Raw genomic sequence first — 25,162 nt, forward strand, 5'->3', positions numbered from 1 at the left:
TCTCCCAGGGCCCACATCGTGGATTTGCGGGGATTCATATACAAACCCGACATCTCTCCAAAGATCTGCATGATGCGTAGAAGTCCTATTCACAGCTGTAAGAAAAAAAGGGACTTCATCCGCATATAGCGCGATCCGGTCGGACAAACCCGGGGCCCATTCAAATCCCCGAACCTGAGCATCGATGCGTACCCACGTCGCCAAACGGCTCCATGGCTAGAACAAAGGGGTATGGAGACAGGGGGCACCCCTGCCTTGTGCCCCGTCCCACGGAGAAAGTGGAGGAGGACGCGTCAGCCACCCGAACTGACGCCGTTAGCTCCGTGTAGAGGAGCATTATGTAAGAGAGGAAGCGTGGGCCATGATTGAGTCTCCGTAGCAGAGCGAAGAGGTAAACCCAGCTTAGGGAATCAAACGCCCTGTCCATGTCTGCCAGGAGAAGCGCCACTGGCTCTCCCGTCTGCCGTAATTCAATATAAACTATGGGGATATGTCACACAAACCGTTATTTAAAGCATACGAGCCCATGATACCGCCCCAAGTACTGTATGGTGCAGAAGTGCTCCTTCTAAGCGGAAAGGGAGGCTGGGATCGGGAGGAAGGTAAGGCCCTGAAAACATTATTGTCACTACCTAAGTCTTCTATGATACAGGCAATTAGACTGGAAACAGATATGATTGGATGGAATACTCAGGCCAAAATGGCGATGGTAAGATTCTGGAAACGCCAATCCCAGGGGGTAGGGGAAAAGGTCTCACATTGGTGTAGTGAAGAAATCCGCCACAGTAACCTAAGATGGGCACTAGACGCAAAAATAAAAATAAAGGAAATAATAGGGAATCTAAAAGTGGGAGTAAACCAAAATTCTCTAGATGTAGAGTTCACGAAGAGTGCACTCAGAGTACAAGGAAGGGAGTACTCCAGAAGGCAGGATATAGGATATCTAAGCAACAAAAAATCAGTGGTAAATATGATAGAATCATGGGAAAACGAGACTGGGTACCCATACTTAGAAACCCTGCCAAATTATGCATTTAGGTGGGAGATACTGAAAATCCGAATTGGCACCATCCCTTGGCTAATGGAAGGGAGAGTTAAGGCAGAAATGTTATATCCAGATGGTACATGTAAATGTGGCCTGGGGGCCAAGTGTGAAATGCTACACATACTACTTGACTGCTTGACATGTCTAGAAGTGAGAAAACGGTTCTTACGACCTTTATTTATAAAATATGGCATAAGACAACGAGTACAAGCGACAAACTTATTGATAGGAATGGAAAATCTGGAAATAGCAATTGCACTTGGGAACTTTCTGAATAAGGTGAATTGCATAGCACAGGAACAACAAAATAAATCAAATTGAGGAACCTATATTGATAGATACAAGTAAAAGCGAAGTTACGAGGGATTGCAAGCCTATACGATATTGGATAGTACTGTAACGAGGAACATATCGAAATTGCCTATTTTTAATGTAATATCTTCCAGTTTCATTATGTATAGCATGTGTTTTAAAATTCTTCTTAACATTTTTATGTCTGTGCTACCCATAGAATGCCTTTTCTTTTTAAATTGTGTATAACATATAGAAAGCGGCATGGAGAGTAACAGCCTGATTTTATAAATTTTGTATGGTTTTGATATTGATGTGATGAATTTCGATCTCATTGTTTAAAGACCACGGTCTAAATAAACAGAGTTTCTCTCTCTCTCCCGTCTGCCGTATGGCCGCCACCGCCACATGTGCACTCCTATGTTGTGCCTGGAGTCCTCTGGGGCATAAACCCTGCCTGGTCCGGGTGTACAAGAGCAGAGATGTGGGGCAGAAGACGATTGGACAATGCCTTCGCCAGGATTTTGGCCTCCACGTTAAAGAGGGAAATGGGGCGATACGAGGCATGTTTTTCTAGGGGTCGGCCTGGCTTATGGAACACCACTACCTCCGCATGCCTCCAATTCTGCTGCAACAGCATGACGTCCACACCAACTGCCCCAATTTTTGCGTCCAACATGTCCCTGGATTGGGTGATTGCGGCCATGAGGGCTGCATTGTCTGGCATGGCTCCAGACGAGCCCCCGGGGGCCCCGGCCGCCGTCCCCGGACCAGTGAACTTGTCAATGGGGCCCTGCTTGGTCGATCCGCTGCCTCGTTTGTCTCTTCTCATGGCAGACCCGAAGACCCCACACAATCCCAGGAAGAGCCGGGCAGGGTGCAGGCGTGGGAACCACCAGGTCCCACGGTCCGACCAGACCGCCGAATGGGCACCAACCAGGAGGCGTTACAAATCCACTGGGCCAACAAGACCTCTCAGGGGCCCCACCTCACCAGGGGCTCCCGGGCGCGTATGTGCGTTTTGTCAGTCAGTCAAAACACTTTATTTGATTAATTTAAATCATAAAAGACAGTATAAAACATTTATAAAACATGTTAGAAATAGTTTAAAAACACTCTATCACATTAAAAACAAATATACCTAAAATCCATACAGGTGCAAAAGTTAAAATTCATGTGTGATCTTATCGATGATAGAAAAAGGCATAAATATCAATATAATATATACAGTCACAGTTAGCTTACATGTCCACCCCTTCTGTTTTTAAGCCTAGCAGCGGCCACCAGAAAACTGGCCACGCTAAAAATATCTTGCGTGCTCCTAAGCATTTGTAAATACATCAGAGCCGGCCTGACTTGAACAAAGCCCTTCTCTCTCAACAGGGGGATTAGGAATTTCCTGCGTGGCTCAGAATAAAAATCGCAGAACATTACAATGTGCATGGAGTCTTGTTGCGAAAAATTATCGCAGGCACATGATTTTACCAATTCTGGTTTTCCCCAGGAGGGGTATGTGGGTTCTAACTGACTGCTGGGGCGAAATCCCTGCAGATGGATGGGAGAGTCCTGCACTGCACTGCACTCACCCCCAACGTGCGGTCCAACCAGGAGCAGCAACAGCCACTAGACCCAGGGGCCCGATGCAGGCCCACGCGGCCCGACCGCCGGTGTGGGCGCCCCCGCGATCCCAGGTCAACTCTAGGGGGAGAGGGGTGAGATGGGCGGATAGCGGGACAACAAACTTCACAGCCCCCCCCTCGCGACTCGACCGCACCGCCGGTCCGCCACTACCACATCACATACAGGCGGTGGAAGCTCCAGGGGAAGCAAGCCAGCCATCCACAATCCAGGCGGCCGCCAGCTCGGGCACCCCCGACGACCCGATATAGGGCAGGACAGAGGCCGATCACAAATCACCAGGGCTCTGCCCCCGTGGCCCGAGTCCGCCGCCGATTCCTCCACTAAGCCACTGGGAAGATGAGGGAGCCGCCATTGTGGGAGCCTCAAGGGCCCATAATAGTTCAGAGATGGGGGAGAGAAGAACAGATCGCAGACCTCCCAGCCACCTCCCCCGAGGTCCGGTTGGCCACACAGTAGATTTCAAGCTTGAGGACCTATTCAGTAACCTCCAGCGCCGCCGACCGCCCTCACCGCCAGGGGGACAATCGCGGACCGCGGCCCTCACCTTTCCTGCGAGGCCCGATACGGCTGCCGGGTCTCCTCTGCAGATTGTGTCCTGGGCCAAGCTGTAGAACAGCGGAGCAGCGCTCAGCACCCACGCCGGCTATCCAAGCCTTCCGCCGACACCAGGGCTCTCGGAACCAGTTGATACGCCGGTGGGCAGGCTCAATGCGCCACATGCCCTTCAGCGCCTCCGGTGGCCCCAAGCGCTACTCCCCGGCTCCACCACTGGTAGTCAGGCCACACTCCATGCGCAGTCCGGTCGCGCCGCCAAGGATCCCCGTAGGCTCCCCAAAACCAAGCATTGTGATGGTGGGTGCAATTCAGTGTGCACACAGACCCAAGCTGGGATAAGATTGATGGAGGGATAACGGGTTAGGTGCTGGTAGTCAGAAGGTTCCACTGTCAGGTTCATACGTTTATAGACTGATGGATCATTCAATTGACAGGCGCTCTTGAGCGCATGGATAAAAGAATGGATGTAAGTGGACAGATTAACGCAGTCATATGGTTGGGTGGATGGGTGAATCCTTGATTATGGGAGTGTAGATGTATAGGTGCATGGTTGTGGGTGGCTGGTGGAATTTGCTCCTGTGTGTTTGCATGGTTGCTGTTAGGTGCTGTTGTCTGTCTGCAAATGTGCTGTGTGTAACCTCACCTTTCCTGTCACTCCCATAAACATAGAAATTATATGAGACATTCTTGTGTTGCTTGCAGGTACACTAATTGCCTAGGTCTTGAGGATTATTTGGAGTCACCATTGGTGTTCTCTGCAGACACTCAGAATAGGACAAATAGTGAAATTGTTTGCCTATGGTGAAAAGACAGCTAGTGGGACACATTGTAAACTGCAGTTTCATATGCTGAAACCTGGTTAATTGTGTATAAATAGAAATTAATGGACCTTCTCTTTCTCCAATGCAGGCGAAGAGTTAGAGTGTGAATTTGATGACAAAGGACACAATAGCTGGCTGTGCAGGATCAGGTATGCAGCTCTGCAATATTGGCATTTTTTCCTCTGGGAGACGGAGCAGCCTAGATATAACGTTAGCGAAAGGCAAATATTTAGCAAAATTGGGATATTCATTTGAACAGTGTGCGGTTGCTACTGTTTGTTTCCATGTGTTTATACCAACAGGATCTCTAACTATATCCCCCTAATGAATATGGCTCTGTGCATAGCACCCAATAAGATTTCTCACAGCACTAATTTAAAATGTATCCACTAGTTATGGTGAATTTCCTGCATTTGAAAGTTGATAGACTGATATGATTTTTTAATATTTCTTGTATTACTCGATACACTTAACATAGGAATATTAAAGACATACATTTAATTCATCAGTCTATGTAATCTATTTACCTAATTGTGCATTGAAATACCATTGATGTGAGTGGGTTACACTAACCCTGTTCATCCCAGCATCCCCCAACCCAACCAGTGTCGTCTTCAAATGCTCTAGCACACTGTCCAATGTGTTTGTATAGTGACCACAGATAGTCTCTGAAATTGCCCAACAGGATCCTCCCGAGTGGAGACCTCAAACACTGTCTGATCAGAATCCCAAAGCTCTAATTATGGAGGTTGAAGGGAGTTCCAAAACATTAAACCTTCTGCTAGATCTTCCCAAAACAGTTCCCCAAGAAATTTTTATCTGAGGAAAGACAAAGGCCACCAGGGCTTAAATAAATCAGTAAGATTATGGGAAGGAAAGGGAGAGGTGTTTCAACTACTAAACATGATTCCTCTTTCGGCTGCAAGTTGGGTAGAGTATCTGTCTTGTGAATTACTATCCTCCTCAGAGTGATGTGGCCTTGTTTGGTAGGTAGAGTTTCGAATTCTTGACATGACATTTCAAGTCTGTCCTAGATCAGTCTCAAAATGTTTGCTATTCTACTTCAACATGATGTTTTGAGTGAAAGATAGTTATGTTCCCACTCAGGAAGAGATACAAAATTCAACTTCGTAACACCCACTTTCTGTTTCTGCCTCTTTAGGGCACCAGTTAAACTATCCTGAAATCTAAATCGGGCTATTGTAAAAGATTAATACCCGATTCAAAAATATGATAATCAATGTAGGAAGGTGGCTACCTGACTATGGTTACCCCAGATTTTTTGCCTTGTGTTTAGCTGGTTTTCGACTTAGTTGGCCTGGTTCCCTGCTAATCAGGGCCCCAGGCTATCTGCTCTCTCTGTAAAATGGATTCCATGTACCCTAGGTGCATAACTAGATTGGCTTGGGTCACCTTATCAGCCCCTGTACAGAGCACTATAGGTGCCCAGGGCATAGGTGCATCCAAGGCCTACCAGGGGCTGCAGCATATCTTTTGCCACCCCTGGCTGGCTATCTAAAATTGACACAACTGGCTGATCACTCAGCTGGGGCAAGGTGGTGTAATCACCCCTTGCTTAGATATAGTATGCCTATATCTAAACCTATCTGGACACATATAAACCTGTGAGCCACTCCTATGGCAGGCCTTAACAATCCTGAAGGCAGAGTGCGTGGTTTAATGTGAGATGGTGCTCTAGCATGAGCTGAGCCTGTCTGCAGCTGTCGGGACCAATTCCCTTAGCTGTTCCGGGATAATGCCAAACCATATACTATTAAGTGCATTATAATCCTCGCGGTTATATGTCAACTTTGGTTTGGCTTTATCAAAACATGTCGTGTAAGGTGTCATACGATTTGGAATACTACCCCTTCGCCAGTCCTGGCGACGGGGGTAGCATTCCACCCCTCTAGAGGGGACGACATGTTACTTTTGCTAAAACGCGGTTGATTTTTAAAAGAGCCTCAGATCCACAAAATGGATGCTTCTGCCACAGACACATGTCTGACCTCCTGCTGCTGACCGAAACTCAGCAGAGGAGGCCTGGACAAAGGATTTCCTGTCACAGGGAGGTGTGACACCACCCCAGACAGGAGATAGTGGATTGTAGCAGGGAGGTTTGAATGAAACCAGACAGTGCCTGGGGAGCACAAGGCTTCCCCTTGCATAATCCGGTCAAACCGGTTCTGGGGCAGCCCAGCCCCAGCTCCAGTGAGACCTGGACAAAGGAAAGGGGGTGTAACCACCCCCCTTCCTGGTCCCACCCATAGGGGAGGGACCTAGCAGGAGATCAACCCCTCAGATTGGAATAAGAGGGGGAGCAGTGCCAATGCAACTCAGATCATCCTGAAATCAACTTTAAACTAAGAAGACGACTGGACTTCGACATTCTGATGATAGAAGACTGAAGAGCATCTCCCTTGTGGCCTAGGAGGGGCCACCCTGTGAACACAGGCACCACCCAGCACCTCGACGTCTGCTTTGCCGCCGCCTCCCGCCGGAGTCCGAGTGCAGAGCCTGACAAGACCCAGCTTCCCAGACTTCTCCTAGCCCGATCCACAGTCCCTGCAAAGAAGGGACCCGTGGAGGCACCGAGAGACGTGGGAGCGGCCATCTTGAAAGACCCCCGAGACGCTGACTGCGCAGCACCCGAGGCACCCTCGACTCTGTGCTTTGGGGTTTGAGAAGCCCCACAACCGAGCAGCATTTGCACCAAAGACCAGCTCTCCAGCATCTCCACGATCTGCGTGGGGCCCTTTTGTTTTGTGCCACTCGACTCGCCATCCCGTCCGCTTGTCACGTGGTCAGCGGCCATCTTGGCGACAAAACCTACAATTTACACTGTGGGTCTGGTTGCTCCAGACCTGCCCTCGCTCCTGTAGAAAGGAGTAGCCGCTCTGACCTTGCTGGTCCGAGTAATAAGCCTTTTTCATTTTCCCCGTGGCTTGCATTAGCCAAGGCTTGTTTGCTTCAATCGAGTTGCCGACACAGCCATCAGCTAGAGCCTTCAAGGGACAGCTCGTGATCGACTCCTGGACGTCCTTGACCTCTTCGTGTCCACGTGGCTGCAGAGAGAAGCAACCCCTGATCACCTGTTTGCACCCGACTTTGCCTGGTTCCAATCTGGTTCCACGGTGGTCACTGGTCAGTGACTTTGAACATTGTCCCCTCTGTTTTCAGGTCTTCACCACTTCAGATCCACCCTTGGATCCACCGGACACTTCTGCTTCACCTCGCCTGCAGCTGCAACAGCTTCAAGCACCAAGAGCCTGCGTGTCAAAACTCGACGCCACTTCGACCCTGTGCACCCACGGCCTGTGGGTGAGGTAACATTGCAACGCCGGTGTTCCCACACTGGTACACACCTCTAGGGTCTGTGTCTAAAGTTTTGTTCCTCTAGGTTCAGCGGAAGTATCTTTTAATTCACTTTATCTAACTTTTACGCACCATTGACATTGCATTGGTGCGCGCCGCACTTTCCGTGCTGCACCCGTCTCCTGTGGGCTACTCCCGACTTCATCATTGCTAGTCCTGACTGCTCCCAGCGAATCTCTAGGCCCTAGGCCTAACCATTGTTCGATAAGTGTTACTTATACCACTTTTTTAGTATATGGTCTGAGTGGCCACCCGCCCTCATCCATAATTGTGCAACTTTATATGTGTAACAGTGCTTTTGATTTAACGCTTGTGCCCCTTTCCTCATAAAGAGTACTGGGGAGTAATTTAGAAATAAATACATATATTTTTATAATATATACTTGTGTGGTGTCCTTTCATTTGATTACAGGATTGTATGTGGTAAAACAGCTCGCTTAACACGACCTCTTAAGTTAAGCCTTTAAGGCTGCTTAGTCCATGCTACCACTAGGATAGCTTGTCTAACAAGGTTGACTTACAACCTGACATCTTTGGGGTTTGTTTGGACTGATACCAAGTGGTTCCAGAATTGGAAACACTACATATCAGGCCAACTTCTCACATTGGTGTGCAGCGGTGCGGATTTGAGCTTGCTGTTTGTTTTACCATTGCAATCTTTATCAAATTGAAAGATCACATCAAGTACCTCTAGGTACATATAAATCAAAAGCTTAGCATATTAAGTTCTACTGAACTTAGTAGTTGTAGATTAAAGGGATTAGTACACCCTGACTACAACTCACTAGCAAGGTACAGTAGGAAACCACTTAGTGTAGGTAAGTGCATCACTTACACCTCACTAGCAGTCATGTCTGATACAGGTAGAGCCTCAGGCTCTGCTCCTGTAATAGTTGATCCTATAGGGACAACATCCAGATATGACAACCTTAGCCACAAAGACCTGAGTGCCTTGTGCACAGCCAGGGGGCTAAAAAAGGGCAGAGGCCCTACCATTCCTTCCCTAGTAGCTCTCCTAGAAAAGGATGACTTAGATAAGGTGAGTCAGGCTCCCTTAGAAACAGGTGAAGGGATACACTCCCCTGAGAATGAGGATCTTTCTGAAGATGAAGTAGAAGAGGAAGAGGAAGAGGAAGGCTCAGATTTAGAAGAGCCTGAAGATCAGGATCAGAGGGGAAACCAGGTACAGGTTGCCAGGCTTAACCAGGCCAACTTGGACCTACATGAGAATGGAGAGGGCCAGCACCACTCCAGATCTCATAACCAAATTCTCCCAGGTAACAGGAGGGTGAGATCTCAATCAAGGGACTCTCATCTTTCTAGTGCCTCAAGAGAATCTCAAAGAGGGATGACTCCCTCCCAGAGGAAAGAGCATAGGGCCAGAATGAGGGCTGTCCAACTCCAGATAGAGAGGGAGGAGGTAGCTCTGGCTCAAGCTAAACTTACCTTGGCTCAAGCTAAACTTACCTTGGCAAGGGAACAGAAAATGTGTGGCTTAGATGCCACTGGTGGCAGCAATATTCCTAAAGAGAAACCCAGGTCCTATGATAGTAGAAACCTGACAAAGATTGTGCCCCCCTACAAGGAAGGGGATGACATCCACAAATGGATGACTGCTCTGGAGAGAGCCTGCATGGTACAGCAGGTTCCTGAGGAACAGTGGGCAGCGATCTTATGGTACTCCTTTTCAGAGAAAGGGAGAGATAGGCTCCTCACTGTCAGACATGAGGATGCCAGCAATTACAAAGTCCTGAAGAGTGTTCTGATAGATGGGTTTGGCTTAACCACTGAACAGTACAGGTTAAAGTTCAGAGACACCCAGAAGACACAGACTCAGGACTGGACTGATTTTGTTGATTGTGCAACTAAGGCTCTGGAGGGTTGGCTAAATGGCAGCAAAGTACATGACTTCACAGGATTGTATAATTTGATTATGAGGGAGCAGATCCTAAGTAATTGTCAGAACCAGCTCTTACACCAGCACCTGGTGGACTCAGATTTGACCTCTCCCCAAGAATTGGGAAAGAGGGCAGATAAGTGGGTCAGAACCAGGATTAGGCCTAAGAATCAGGACAATAACCAGAAGAAGGAGTCTACCAAGCCTCAAGATAAGGGTGGGGATAAAAGTAAAGAAAACACTTCCCCAGGGCCCCAAAACTCCAAGAAGGGGGGTGGGTCCCAAGACACTTCATCAACTGACAAAAAGCCCTATTGTCATGCCTGTAAACAGGTTGGGCATTACAAAACAGACAGCTGTTGTCCCAAGAATGGCAATAAAGAAAACATACCTCCAAAGCCAGCTCCAACACCTCCTGTTACTGTCAGCAGTAATTCCCCAGGAAGTGGGAGCACACCCAGGAATCTGGGTGGGTTTACTATTGGAGCCCAAGGGGACCCTGGCCTATCCAGGTCCCCATCCCCAAATGATCTTGTTTATGAGACTGGCATGGGGTTTGCCAACTTCTCAGTTTGCCCAAATACCTTGAGCAAATATAGACAAGAACCCATCATCAATGGTTTGAAAGTTGAAGCTTTTAGAGACACAGGGGCTAGCATCACCATGGTGGCTGACTGTATAGTCCCCTCTAAGCAACTTTTACCTGGCGCCACATACCAGGTAACAAACATTGATGGCATCCAAACAAATCATCCCATGGCAGTAGTAAGTCTCAGCTGGGGAGGTGTCATTGGCCCAAAGAGAGTGGCAGTGTCACCAAACTTGCCTGTAGACTGTCTACTGGGTAATGATTTGGAAATCTCAGCCTGGGCTGAGGTTGAACAGGAAATCCATTCTAGAATGGTAAATTCCAATGGAAAGGTTAGTGGGGCTGTACTGGCTATAGCCCCAATTCAAGATGTCCTTCCTGAAAGGGTTGGTAGGGCTGAGCAACTCTCTGCCCCATCTTTACCAGAAGCTCTTCCAAACCAGAATAGCAAAGCTGTTATGATAACAGCAGAAACCCAAACTGAGTCTCCTCCTGAAAAGGTTGGTGGGGCTGTGATGGTCACAGCCCAAACTCAAACAGATATGTGTGTTGTGAAGCCTGAAATGATGGATCACTCCACCCAAACTGAGAGCATGGAGGAGGAAGAGAAATCTCCCCCTCACCAGACAGTAGGACAGGATCAGCCTCCTCAGGGAACTGATCTTACCCCTGATGAAGGAACTGCCCCAGAGGTTGTTAGGCCTGGCCTGACATAGCCTCTGATGGCAGTGGACCCTTCTCAGGTGGGATCCAGTCTGGAGCAGGTAACCTGCCCCTCTCTACCTTGCCTTAGTCAGCCCAGGGCTGCAGAGGACAAGAAGGACAGTGAGACCCAGAGGGCCCCCTGTCAAATAAAGCACCCCCATCAACAGATTAGGGGCACCAAAACTAGTAGCCCTAGTAAGGTGAAAACTTTAAAAACTCCCGAGGGAGCCCCCTTAAAAGTACTTAGGGACCTCCCACAGATGGATTCTGTTGGGCACAGCCAAACCTGGGACCCAAAGGGCCCAAACCTGAACTGTCCCTCCAGCAAGCCATACAGAGGGACCCAGCCTCCAGCTTTAGGTAGCCAGAGGTTGACCCTGAGAGCTCAGTGCAACTCAGTTGAAGAAAGAAAGGCCCACATGGTGTAAGATAATTGGAGGAAGTTGGGCCCAAAATTAGTGGAGTCTCACTTCAATACTCCATATCCAAACCAGCCTTTAACTTTGCATAAACACACCCAAGGTAGTGATTCCCTATGGTGGAGACCCTCTAATACCCCTAGGGTGAGGGACTGCTTAGTGGACCATGAGACAAGGGGTACCCATGCTAGTGCAGGTACTTCCTTATATGGCCACTCAGGCAATAAAGGCTTACCTGGACAAGGATAGCCTTATCTCCTTTCGTTTGGGGGGGGGCTGTGTAGGAAGGTGGCTACCTGACTATGGTTACCCCAGATTTTTTGCCTTGTGTTTAGCTGGTTTTCGACTTAGTTGGCCTGGTTCCCTGCTAATCAGGGCCCCAGGCTATCTGCTCTCTCTGTAAAATGGATTCCATGTACCCTAGGTGCATAACTAGATTGGCTTGGGTCACATTATCAGCCCCTGTACAGAGCACTATAGGTGCCCAGGGCATAGGTGCATCCAAGGCCTACCAGGGGCTGCAGCATATCTTTTGCCACCCCTGGCTGGCTATCTAAAATTGACACAACTGGCTGATCACTCAGCTGGGGCAAGGTGGTGTAATCACCCCTTGCTTAGATATAGTATGCCTATATCTAAACCTATCTGGACACATATAAACCTGTGAGCCACTCCTATGGCAGGCCTTAACAATCCTGAAGGCAGAGTGCGTGGTTTAATGTGAGATGGTGCTCTAGCATGAGCTGAGCCTGTCTGCAGCTGTCGGGACCAATTCCCTTAGCTGTTCCGGGATAATGCCAAACCATATACTATTAAGTGCATTATAATCCTCGCGGTTATATGTCAACTTTGGTTTGGCTTTATCAAAACATGTCGTGTAAGGTGTCATACGATTTGGAATACTACCCCTTCGCCAGTCCTGGCGACGGGGGTAGCATTCCACCCCTCTAGAGGGGACGACATGTTACTTTTGCTAAATCGCGGTTGATTTTTAAAAGAGCCTCAGATCCACAAAATGGATGCTTCTGCCACAGACACATGTCTGACCTCCTGCTGCTGACCGAAACTCAGCAGAGGAGGCCTGGACAAAGGATTTCCTGTCACAGGGAGGTGTGACACCACCCCAGACAGGAGATAGTGGATTGTAGCAGGGAGGTTTGAATGAAACCAGACAGTGCCTGGGGAGCACAAGGCTTCCCCTTGCATAATCCGGTCAAACCGGTTCTGGGGCAGCCCAGCCCCAGCTCCAGTGAGACCTGGACAAAGGAAAGGGGGTGTAACCACCCCCCTTCCTGGTCCCACCCATAGGGGAGGGACCTAGCAGGAGATCAACCCCTCAGATTGGAATAAGAGGGGGAGCAGTGCCAATGCAACTCAGATCATCCTGAAATCAACTTTAAACTAAGAAGACGACTGGACTTCGACATTCTGATGATAGAAGACTGAAGAGCATCTCCCTTGTGGCCTAGGAGGGGCCACCCTGTGAACACAGGCACCACCCAGCACCTCGACGTCTGCTTTGCCGCCACCTCCCGCCGGAGTCCGAGTGCAGAGCCTGACAAGACCCAGCTTCCCAGACTTCTCCTAGCCCGATCCACAGTCCCTGCAAAGAAGGGACCCGTGGAGGCACCGAGAGACGTGGGAGCGGCCATCTTGAAAGACCCCCGAGACGCTGACTGCGCAGCACCCGAGGCACCCTCGACTCTGTGCTTTGGGGTTTGAGAAGCCCCACAACCGAGCAGCATTTGCACCAAAGACCAGCTCTCCAGCATCTCCACGATCTGCGTGGGGCCCTTTTGTTTTGTGCCACTCGACTCGCCATCCCGTCCGCTTGTCACGTGGTCAGCGGCCATCTTGGCGACGAAACCTACAATTTACACTGTGGGTCTGGTTGCTCCAGACCTGCCCTCGCTCCTGTAGAAAGGAGTAGCCGCTCTGACCTTGCTGGTCCGAGTAATAAGCCTTTTTCATTTTCCCCGTGGCTTGCATTAGCCAAGGCTTGTTTGCTTCAATCGAGTTGCCGACACAGCCATCAGCTAGAGCCTTCAAGGGACAGCTCGTGATCGACTCCTGGACGTCCTTGACCTCTTCGTGTCCACGTGGCTGCAGAGAGAAGCAACCCCTGATCACCTGTTTGCACCCGACTTTGCCTGGTTCCAATCTGGTTCCACGGTGGTCACTGGTCAGTGACTTTGAACATTGTCCCCTCTGTTTTCAGGTCTTCACCACTTCAGATCCACCCTTGGATCCACCGGACACTTCTGCTTCACCTCGCCTGCAGCTGCAACAGCTTCAAGCACCAAGAGCCTGCGTGTCAAAACTCGACGCCACTTCGACCCTGTGCACCCACGGCCTGTGGGTGAGGTAACATTGCAACGCCGGTGTTCCCACACTGGTACACACCTCTAGGGTCTGTGTCTAAAGTTTTGTTCCTCTAGGTTCAGCGGAAGTATCTTTTAATTCACTTTATCTAACTTTTACGCACCATTGACATTGCATTGGTGCGCGCCGCACTTTCCGTGCTGCACCCGTCTCCTGTGGGCTACTCCCGACTTCATCATTGCTAGTCCTGACTGCTCCCAGCGAATCTCTAGGCCCTAGGCCTAACCATTGTTCGATAAGTGTTACTTATACCACTTTTTTAGTATATGGTCTGAGTGGCCACCCGCCCTCATCCATAATTGTGCAACTTTATATGTGTAACAGTGCTTTTGATTTAACGCTTGTGCCCCTTTCCTCATAAAGAGTACTGGGGAGTAATTTAGAAATAAATACATATATTTTTATAATATATACTTGTGTGGTGTCCTTTCATTTGATTACAGGATTGTATGTGGTAAAACAGCTCGCTTAACACGACCTCTTAAGTTAAGCCTTTAAGGCTGCTTAGTCCATGCTACCACTAGGATAGCTTGTCTAACAAGGTTGACTTACAACCTGACATCTTTGGGGTTTGTTTGGACTGATACCAAGTGGTTCCAGAATTGGAAACACTACATATCAGGCCAACTTCTCACAATCAATGTATCTAATCTCCTGACACAGAAGCTGATGTACTCTGTGCAAGCAGATGCAATAGGAAGGTAAAGCAATGCTCTTGGGAGGCACAGCAGAGCAGTCGTTGTCTGTGAAATGCATTTTGGCTATATGCATTTGACATTGTCCAAACGGACGGTTGTTTTGTGAATTCTGTCACATAGAATAGAGGCATGAATTATAAACTCAGACATTCTTTTTTGAAAAAAATTAAACGGGTAACTTCTGAATGTGAGTACTGTGATACTAATTTTAAATTTATCTATGCATTTATTTCAATCAAACCCCAGATTGTTTAGAGGAACCTCAACAACTTTTTCTCTATAAATCTGGAACCCCAGAGGCCATCCAATGCTTGGAGTGCACCTTGCACTGGGTCAGACCTTCTGAATTTCCCCAGGCTTCATTTCTTATATTGATTCCGTTCAGCTAACAACTGACTGCATGTTTTCAACACCAAATAAGTAATGTCCTAGATCTGAGGCTTATTCTGATGCGCTGTAAATTTCATCTTCGTTGGAGTTAAAAAGACCCCCCCCCCGCCCCCCCCCCCCCCCTAAGGCATCAGAAAATGACCCCTTACAAGTCAAAAAGACATCTGCTTCAACAGCTAAGGCTCCTACCATATCACAAGAAAAGGAGTCAGAAAATAATATCTTTAATAGAGGCTCACCCTCATGTCCTTGTGTTACATCGGACGCAGGTAGGGGATGCACAGTTCAACCATATCACAACCTGGCTTTCCAAAAACGTGAGGGATTTTGACTGCTGCCTACCATATAAGGCTTTCTCAGCTGAGGTGCTCAGTAATTCACAATACTGCACTCCTGTACGGGGTTCAGCTTGGGATGGAGGAGTAGTGTTTATTAGCTGAGACTTTGTTAGGAAAGAAACAGTTCTTACCTGAATGGCTGTACGTCTTCCATGCATGAACCCTTTTCGCTACCCGGTCAGTGACACACTAGGGTTGAGCTGAAGTGACCATGACTGCCAAAAGACCTCATTTCTACAGCGGCCCATGAGATGCTAAACTCTGTCATGTTTAACAGCAGCTTGTAGGTGGTCAGTGGATCCTAACATCACCACACAGTGGCCTCCAAACAGGAAATGGATGAATATAGATTGTGTGTGAAAGAAAAGGTTGAGGCTGATGGAACCAGGACATTGTGCATGGCAAACGTCATGGCATTCACAAAGCGATATGCATTTCAGCAACCGGAGAACATTACATAACTTCTGCAATATTTGTCTTAGGAATGCAAAAGTAAGTCATGCTCCATTGTGAAGGAAGGAACGTTTGTGTTTTACATCTACCATGTTGTGGCAGCCATGGTTTGTAGACAAATGGCCGTAGAACAGGTGCTGAGGTAGTGTGCATGGCTTTGAGATTCAGCAGTACAGCCTTGCATTCTCAACAAGCTCTTTAATCTAGATCATCCCTTCGGCGAGGGCCTGGGTTATACTCCCTCAAGCATAAAGGGGGACACAAATGACAAAAAACATGGATGAACTGTTACAAAGGATATTTTTGTAATCAAAGGTGCACTTTGATACATGCAGAACTCCAGGACTGCCATTAAGAAGAGGAAAACCAAAACGTTAAGATCCAGTCTTACAGAAGCGACAGAACCTCTTACTTATTCCCCTGTATTTTACACCATGAGCCTTTTCTAATAAGTAGCAGGAAATATTAAAAACTAAACTGAGTCTGAGATGTGTAGTCTACAACACTAATCGGATAACTGCACCAGCGCATTTAGATTATTTCACTTCTAGTTTCCAGCATTTCATTGTTCTTGTGTAGCTAATTTAAGCATCTGTACTCTTTGTCTGAATAACAGATGACAAGACAATTTCAGTAACTTCTTCCATTATCAAGCCCAAAGAAATTCAGCTTTAAGTCTCTTGAGAAAAGATGATCACCAAGGTATTCCCCCTCACTCCAGACCATCTTACCTTGCAGCTCCCAGTAAGGGCTGCTACCTCAAGTATCCAAATTATTACGCATGAGCATCCGTCCACCATGCGTAGCATTTCTACCAAAGGTCAGAGTTCTCAAAGCCGAATTTCCCTGTTCCAATATGCTACGATCACCTTCTTTTCACCATTCTTGGCTCCATAAGTCGAAATCCTAACACTTTACCTTTAAACATGGCAAGTATTTGAGCAAAGATATACACAAAAACATGGACTCCATTGCCCATTGAAGCCACAGTGCCTCACAATGATTGCTCTTTAGTATCACTACGATGCCATTTCTAAAGAAGACAAGAGTAAACCAGATTTTACCCACAATGTGAGTTATTTATGTTCCATTCACTAGGTCAATTACTGCACAATGTCAAGAACAAACCATCTCATCATAGCTTGTGGAGTATGCACATTGTGGATTTTGGAAGACTCTGATCAAACATATGGTAGATGCCAGAATTTTTTGATTTTATTGCTCATGATACTCTCCTGATTTTCTGAATCTGGAAGTGCCTTCTGCTGCAAAGCTATTGGATGAATGAATGTCTAAGTTTGTAGAGCACACAGCTACTCAGAGAGTGTCCGAGCGCTGCAGGCAGGAACAAATCAAGGAACAGAATCTTAGCAAACTAAACACATGGGTTTTTACCATTTTACAAAAGCACTCCTCATTCAACGCTTTCCTAAGATAAAAAGGAAGATGATTCCAGGTCTGATCTGCCAGGATGGAAAATGAAAACCCTCCTCTCCTCATCTGTTTGAAACGAATACCCACCAGCAGCCAGGTATCACAAGAGCACAGTGCCCAGGATGAAAGCTGTTGCCATAACCTGGCAGATAATGTGGCCCTGCGTCATAAAATGCTCAGTGAGCTAAAACTAGAGCTTTAAACACAGTTCTCTTTCTAACACAGAGCCAATTAAGCCTTTTCAGATACAAAGAAGTGGGGGGCAGTCTAGAAATTTTGAATAAAAGACTGTCTGCCATGTTCTGCATAACTTGCATACACTGAATCAGATGATCTGGCAAACTCGGTTAAAGTAGCTTTGAATAGTCCAGTCGGGAGGTGATCAGAGCCTGAACCACTGATCTCGGGCTTCCCAAGGGAGAAAAGCCAGTAGCTGTTTTTGCACTTTCATTATACAAAATCAAGGCCTGAGCCTTAAAAGAGAGGTGAGTATCAAACAAACCCTCCCCCCCCCCTCCCAATTTCTAGGCGGAGGAGGCACGGGCAGTCCCTTGGTCAACACCCTATCCATCCTGGCAATGGGTTGGGGCCAAATAACAGATCTTCTGTCTTATCTGGGTTGCACTGTAAATTATTTATCCTCATCCAACTCATAACTGCCCTCACACATGCCGAAAAAGCCTCCTTTGTAGAGGCAGAATCACCCACATAACAGAGCAGTATAATCTGCATATGAGATGATTTTAATGCCAAACTAAGGATTCCAGTAATAACGCAAGTGGAGAAATGTATATATTGAACAAGGTCAGACTCAGTGCAGACTCTTTCGGGACCCGCATTTGAATGTCTTGGTATCAGAAGTATAGAAATTATTCCAGACCGCCTGCTCTCTATGGTTCAAGAAGGAGATCTAAACCAATTCATTGCCAACCCTCCTACCCTGTGGGTGAAAGTTGCTGTACAAAGATATCATGGGAGACAGTGTCAGATGCCACCATATGCTGCCAAAAGATCTAATAAGATCAAAGTGGCATTTTGAACAAGATCCAGAGTTGTCCTAATCAAATCTGCAATTTCCAGCAGTGCGGTTTTAGTGCTGTGACGAGAATGAAAGCCAGATTGAGATGGATGTAATAGCTTGAATAACTCCAAAAACTTGCCTTTTGACATATTTTTCTGAAATCTTTGAAGTTGAAGGTAGACGAGAAATTGGTCTAAAATTAGATGGAACAGAACAATCTGCTTTATATTTTTAAACGAGGGATAACATTGGGCCACTTCAAAATCTTATGGATTAGGCCTGAATGTAGTGAGGAACTCAACAGGTTAAGATAAACCGGATAGATGATAACCGTAACCTGTCGCAGGATATGAGGGGAACGGTGGATCCAGAGGGGAGCCAGATTTACAATTAAAAATAACGCTTTTAGCTTCTCCTGGTCAGTCCGTATAAATTGAAAAAAATGTACGCTGTGGTGGAAATGTCTGATACAGGAGACGTTTGGTTGAGACAAAGTCCTGTGACAGGAGATTCAACTGAATTTTTGCAATTTCGACTTAAAAAAATCTCCAAGTCTAAAACATAAGTCGGGTTTGCCGCGAGAGCAGAGGCTTTAGGATCCAAAAAACGAGAGACCATCTTAAAGATCTTTCTTGGATTAATATTAGCTTCACTTATCTTATTTAAACAGAATTGTGCCAAGCTAGTTTTAGATTTATATGATATTTGTTTAATGCTTGTTTATATAATTACTTATCATCCACTTCATAATGTCTTCTCCACAGGTAAGTAACTTTTTCCTTGTTGGACATGCTAAGTCATTTCAGAATGAGCTAAAATCTACACAAAGGCCAATTAGATGTACAGGTGTAAACCATGGGTGGAACAATGCCAGTCCTCTTTAACAGCATTCTTGAACTTGACACCTAACAGCTTTGTATAAACGTGTAGAATAATTGTTTTAAAAAAATATAGATATTCGTTAGTTCTGCTTAACAAATGTACATATTACTGATAGTTAAATTTTTCTCGGTTTTTAACGTGTATATAAGTGACTGCATAAATAAGTAAATATTTTATCATAACTAGTTATCTACAATTGCTTCACTATTGATTTACAAAAAATATACATATGTAAATAAAATTAATTTAAGTACAACAACATTTGAAAGCCGGAGTTTATTTAATGCATCTTTAATCTACAAATACTACCTTCCTTTATGCATCGATATACCTTCCATGTACTTATGGATCAATATATTTATTACTTTTCTTCTAATTCAGCATATGCAATCCAGTAGCATATTTTACACCCTAGACCGCTCTCAATATATCCTCTACCTCTACTCTCTGACTCATCTCAAACCTCTTTCTACTACTCTTTCCAATGAACTACCCTATCTCACCCTACAGCTCTATCAGTATATTCTCTACCTCCACTCTCTTTTTTGTGTGTGTGTGTTTTTTATAGCGCAAACTAGACCTGAAGATATCGGGTATCAGAGCGCTTTACATAGCACCAGTTTCATTACATGAGGACACATTCATTTTTGTTAGGCACAGGGAGATTAAGTGATTTGCCCAGAATCACAGGATGTTGAGCGTCGTAGTCGAGACTCGAACCTGGTTCCCCAGCTTCAACGTCGACAGTTCTAGCCATAAGGCTACATCCACTCTCTGATTCACCCGAAACCCCATACCACTTCTCTGAACCCCAAAATATTCTGTCTAAACTCTTTCCACTCTACCCCTCCTTGCATCATCTCTTACCTCTTTTACTATTCCGATCCCCGAAAAGAAGCCTTTCTAAACCCTTCCCCCTGACTCTTTCCCCTCCACCTCCCTTTTACTCATCCCAAGCCTCCTCCTACTGCTATGAGCTCCAAAACAAACAAACAAAAAATATATATTTGTAAATCCTTCCTTCTTTTATTCCTCCACTATCCTTTTCAATCCAAATAACAGACTAACTTGTCCACCACTCAAATTAATTTCATATTCCACTTTACTAATTCAGCACTAATCCTTTATGGGTTCCAGAGTAGCCTGCTACTCGCCAAAAAAGCACTTCAACACCCCATCAGGGCTAGCAAGTGCTATATAAATGTAAACCTTTTTCCCTCTTCTATCCCTCCACCATCCTTCTCAATCCAAATAACTGGCTAACATATCCACCACTCAAATTACTTTCATATTTCACTATTCTAATTCACCACTAATCCTTTACGGTTCCGGAGTAGCGTACGTCAGGGGTAGTAAGCGCTTTATAAATGCAATTACAATACAATGTAAGCAATGCCATCCTGAAAAAGAGTTTATGGTGCAGAACACACATTAGGTCTTCTGGTCCATTGACCTTTGATAACCTATAGAGGCCTATCTGCCAGCTCCTGTACTTCATGCTACTTAAGCTGAGGTCAGGATTCTGTTCAGTTCTACTTCAAGAGGGAGTGTCTGATACCGTAGTGTGATATTTTCTCTCTTTCTTTGTGCTGTGCAGGTTGCCCGTAAATGATGCAATGGGGAACCAGTTGATTGCAGAGGCCACACTTTCTGGAAAGAAAAAAGAGGCCATGGCTCTGTGTGCACTGGAGGCCTGTCGGATACTGGACATGCGAGGATTACTACGCCAAGAGGCAGGTTTGTACCCAGGCTTATTTTATACTTGACTAGCACAGTAGGTGGAAAATGTTTGTGTGCATGTTTAATAATAAATCACAATGCTGCTATGTAAGTAGATGGGTTACTGTATGGACTACTATAATAAGAGCACATTCCTGTCAGAAGGGAGGAAAATACCCAAGCTTTGTCCGTATTAGGACATGAATGTATCAGGAGAAGACTAGTATCCACGTATGTTAAGAGAGATTATTTGGAACAGACTGAGCGTTAGTGTTGTTATTATACCAGAGAGGAGGATTACTATCCAGGCATAGTCCTGCTTTAGTAGAGTTATTAGTACATAGACCACCCAGGGACCGACCAGAGTATCACTCTGCAGCTGATTGACTCAATTCCAAGCATAGAGTAGCATTGTTAGTATCCTGGTTTTTCAAGAACACTCTAGGAACAGGAGGACAATAGAGGAACTCTTGAGCAGGATGGCAGTGGGCAATGACTTGTCCTTGATCCGATAACAATGATGCATGATGCAGGTTAGTAATTGCTTAGGATGTGGGTATTTTCATAAAGCATTGGTTGGTGGCGACAGTGGATGTGCTAGTATGCAGATTTCCATAGACTAGAGTTTTAACAGCTGGAGGCAAACACATTGATTCCACATCAGGCCTTTTTTCTGACTAATGGGGTAGGAGTTAGTTACTGAGTATTTCTACTATTTAACACCGGTTTTGCAGAGCCGCGGGTAATATTGGTCAGCCAGAAATTGTCACAGGCTCCTATTTACGCCTTGACTCTGTTAGGGTACCCAGGTGCAGCTCTCCAGGAGGTGTCAGTGGGTTATAAAATCAGGTATGGCACAATCAACACTTAATAAAGAAGTTATTTATTAGAAAAACACAATCTTTGCAGGAATTGGATAGCTCACCGAGCTGTCTACCTAGTTAGTTCTCAGTGACTAAGGGCTAATTATATTGATGATGAACTTTCAAACACTGTGTCAACGGTCTGCGCTTTGTGCAACTTTTTCATTATGTCTTCTATTACCGGACCGAATCATGAAGGCTGTATCTTGGCTGATTCCTTTGATGGCTTCAGGTGTGGTTCTGTTTGGTTTCATTTATGTTGCTATGTTTATGGCATCTGTTGCTCTCTAGAATCTTAACACTCTGTCTAGTGAGATGCACTAGCAGGCTCCAAGTGATCTGTCCATACCACAGTGCAAAACTCGCGTGACATCATTGTTTTATAACTAAATTTCAAAACTCTTAAATGACTGAGGAATTGTAGTGCTTCAGCTTGGTCCTATAGCAAATCACAGATCACTCTGGCACTGTCTAGGACTGATCGTAAGCCAACTAATTTTGTCTTAATACATCAAAGACAAAGATACCTCTCTTTGGCCAAGTTGATCATAATGCTTACTTTAATTTGATCTCTATCCACGTGTACCATTGTGCTTCTTGAGAGAAGTTCTGTAATCAATCTTCGATTTCAACACCACCAGCAAGTCAGTACTAACACAAATAGTTATTGTATTTTTCAAATTTATGTTAGAATAAATCTTATACTTTTCTAATTACAAGTATAATACTGTCTTTAGAATAATGTTGTGTGCCCCAGACAAACCAGGATCTATATATTTGGGATTGCTTTTGCGGCCACCATTCATACACTTCTTGGTAGCAGGAGTGTCGTTTGTTGTAACACCAGTTTGAAATTGGCTTTTTTCAACATAGACCACAATAATAGGGGATTGTGTGGGTTTTTCATGTCTACTGCTGCCTTTGTGATAGTCGAACACAGATATTGCACTGCTTATGACTTCCCATTGCTACATCTCCCATCTTTGTGGCCCAAGCAATGGTTATGTGGCCAAAACCACATGAACTTGCTTTGTGTTTTAGTAAAAAACTCTATTATTATTTCAGTAGCTCCTATATCTGCACTGGATTCCAGTCAAGGCATGCACAACATTATTTTCCTTATCCAGGAGGATTAAACAGATGCAGCCCATACTGCCTCTTTGAACTGTTGACTAGATGCCTGACATCTCCTCCCTAACACGGTCTGTTCTCTGGGTAACAAGATACAGGTGTTGCAGTGGTAGATCCTCGACACAAAGCAAGCTATGGCATTTATCCATTCATGAGCACAAGGATCCCGGGTGTTTCTTGTGGAGGCTCTTTGTACAGCAGGGAGCGCCCTGAAAGCCTTTCGTCTTGAAGAATACTTTATCAGCAAGGCACATTTTCTTTCAGGAGCATTACTTCTTCCTGATAAGGCAAACATGTATGCCTGTGGGTATGTTCAGCTAAATTTTTTTTTTATATATTTCTTTTCTTCCTATAGTATCGCGGAAAAGAAAGACCAAGAACTGGGAGGACGAGGACTTCTATGACAGCGATGATGACACCTTTCTAGACCGCACAGGTGCTGTTGAGAAGAAACGCATTGACAGAATGAAGAAAGCAGGGCGCATAGAGGAGAAGACAGAAACGTACGACACGCTGGTAAGACATGTGTACAGTGAGTACAAGTTTCACACTGGTGGCCTCAAGTGTATTGACTTATTTATACTGTTTTCCATAAGATCACAATATGTCAACTGGCAGCAGATTCAGAGAATGGTTACCTTGGTTTGCATACTTTGTTAGGTAATGAATTTAAGTGTGAGGTACAATGTATTGTGCCTTGTTATTATAGTTAAAAGGCACATTTTGTACATTCCAGTTCAGGGGTGAGTGAGGGAGGTATGCAACAGCTGCTTGTTTTCAATAAGTGCCCCTTAAGGTAGGTACTGTACATTTACTCAGTTGACACTTTATCCCTTGTCACCAGTCGAACCACATGCCCCTGTGACTGTAGGCCATTGTCTTCTGAACTTACCAGCAGCTGGTTTCATAGTTTATCGCCAAAAAGGCGCTGAGATGGCTGAAGGCCTTTCTTACCAACAGGAGCTTTCAGGTCCAAAGAGGGACTTTTCTCTCGGACAGTATGATGCTAGAACAGGGGGTACCTCAGGGCTCTGCCCTGAGTCCCACCCTGTTTAACTTATACATGGCACCATTGGCAGAGGTGGTACAATCGTTCGGCGTAGAGCTTGTCTCTTACGCCGACGATACTCAACTTCTAATCTCCCTGTCCCAAGCTCCCTCCTCTGAAGCCGACAATTTCAAATCCTGCATGTGCAAGCTTGCCACATGGATGACTGAACACTGCCTTAAATTAAATGGCACAAAAACGGAGGTACTTATAATAGGTGGAAATGACACAAAATGGACGAAAGAGTGGTGGCCCACCTGTTTGGGTCCCTTACCTACTTCCAACCAGGAAGCAAAAAATGTAGGCGTCTGGATAGATAACAAGCTCTCTTTTGACAGTCATGTCAAAAAAACAATAGGTAAGTGCTTCGGAGTCATGAAAACCCTCAATCGTACCCTGGACTTGCTCCCTCTGAATTCCAGGCGTACCATGACTCAGGCACTTATCACCTCCCGAATAGATTATGGGAATGTGCTGCTGCTGGGCACGTCCGCGAAAAACATCAGGAGACTACAAGTCTTGCAGAACTCAGCAGCCCGCCTGGTGTTAAGACTTCCCCGTAGAGCTCCCTCTAGGCCTTCCCTGGCCTCCCTCCATTGGCTACCCATTAGCAAGAGGATACTATTCAAAGCACTCCTCTGGTGCCACAGGATTATCCACCAAAAAGCCCCTTCCTACCTATCTGATCTGGCACTACTGTATGAGCCCAACAGATCTCTTAGATCTAAAGGTATGGGCTTGCTTAAAACAACGCTCTCTAAACGAGCTAGAATGGGAGGTAGATCCTTCCGCACTCTGGCAGCCAAGAAGTGGAATACCCTCCCCACGAACATCAGACTAGAAACGAATGATGCATCTTTCAGAAAGTTGCTGAAAACCCATTTATTTACTCTTTAGTGGGATCCATCTCTGTCTCTCCTCCTAAAACTCTCTCTCCACAGCGCGGGGACACGCCGGGAGGCGTCACCAGGCGCTTTACAAACCCCTTTAATAATAATAATAATCGCATGGGCCACTGGATCTAAAAGTATCTTCTAGTCTAATTTTCTTCTATTCCCACAAAAACTCACTTAACTCTCAATCGCATGGCTGAAGCATGTTCAAAGGAGGCAGCCACCGGCAGGTGGCAACCATGGTATTCTAATATGGATACACTGCCAAAAGAGAGGGTAGTGCCTGAGATAACACGCTGCTCTTACTGCTCCTGCTCCGGCTGTTCTTCCTCCTGTGCCTTTGACTCTGGACTGGCGCACTCCCTGCCCTTGCGTACTCCCCTACTGCATCCTCCTCTTTGGCATGTGGCTCTGCTTGGGTGTTCTATGTTTTCCAATGCAGGAAGCTGACCTGCCTGTGCTGCTGGTTGTTTCTGAGCTCAAGGATACCAAAAGGCATTATTCTTTAGCATGCATTGCTCCTATGTGTGGAACTTGCTTGCATTGCCACATGCCTGTGCTTTACATGTAAT

The 25,162-nt window shown here is 46.0% G+C and overlaps 1 protein-coding gene across 1 annotated transcript in view; it reads left to right on the forward strand.

Annotated features, from left to right (window-relative positions):
* The window catches only part of SLC4A1AP (solute carrier family 4 member 1 adaptor protein), a 137,043-nt gene that overhangs the window by 28,532 nt on the left and 83,349 nt on the right, over positions 1-25,162 (forward strand). Inside the window, exons 4-6 of the mRNA XM_086926093.1 lie at positions 4,442-4,502; positions 20,534-20,673; positions 23,005-23,165. Coding sequence (XP_086782219.1) covers positions 4,442-4,502; positions 20,534-20,673; positions 23,005-23,165 — 362 coding nt within the window. The remainder of the gene's footprint in view (positions 1-4,441; positions 4,503-20,533; positions 20,674-23,004; positions 23,166-25,162) is intronic.

Source organism: Lissotriton vulgaris, chromosome 6, assembly GCF_964263255.1.
Source record: "Lissotriton vulgaris chromosome 6, aLisVul1.2, whole genome shotgun sequence".
Classification (NCBI taxonomy): domain Eukaryota; kingdom Metazoa; phylum Chordata; class Amphibia; order Caudata; family Salamandridae; genus Lissotriton; species Lissotriton vulgaris.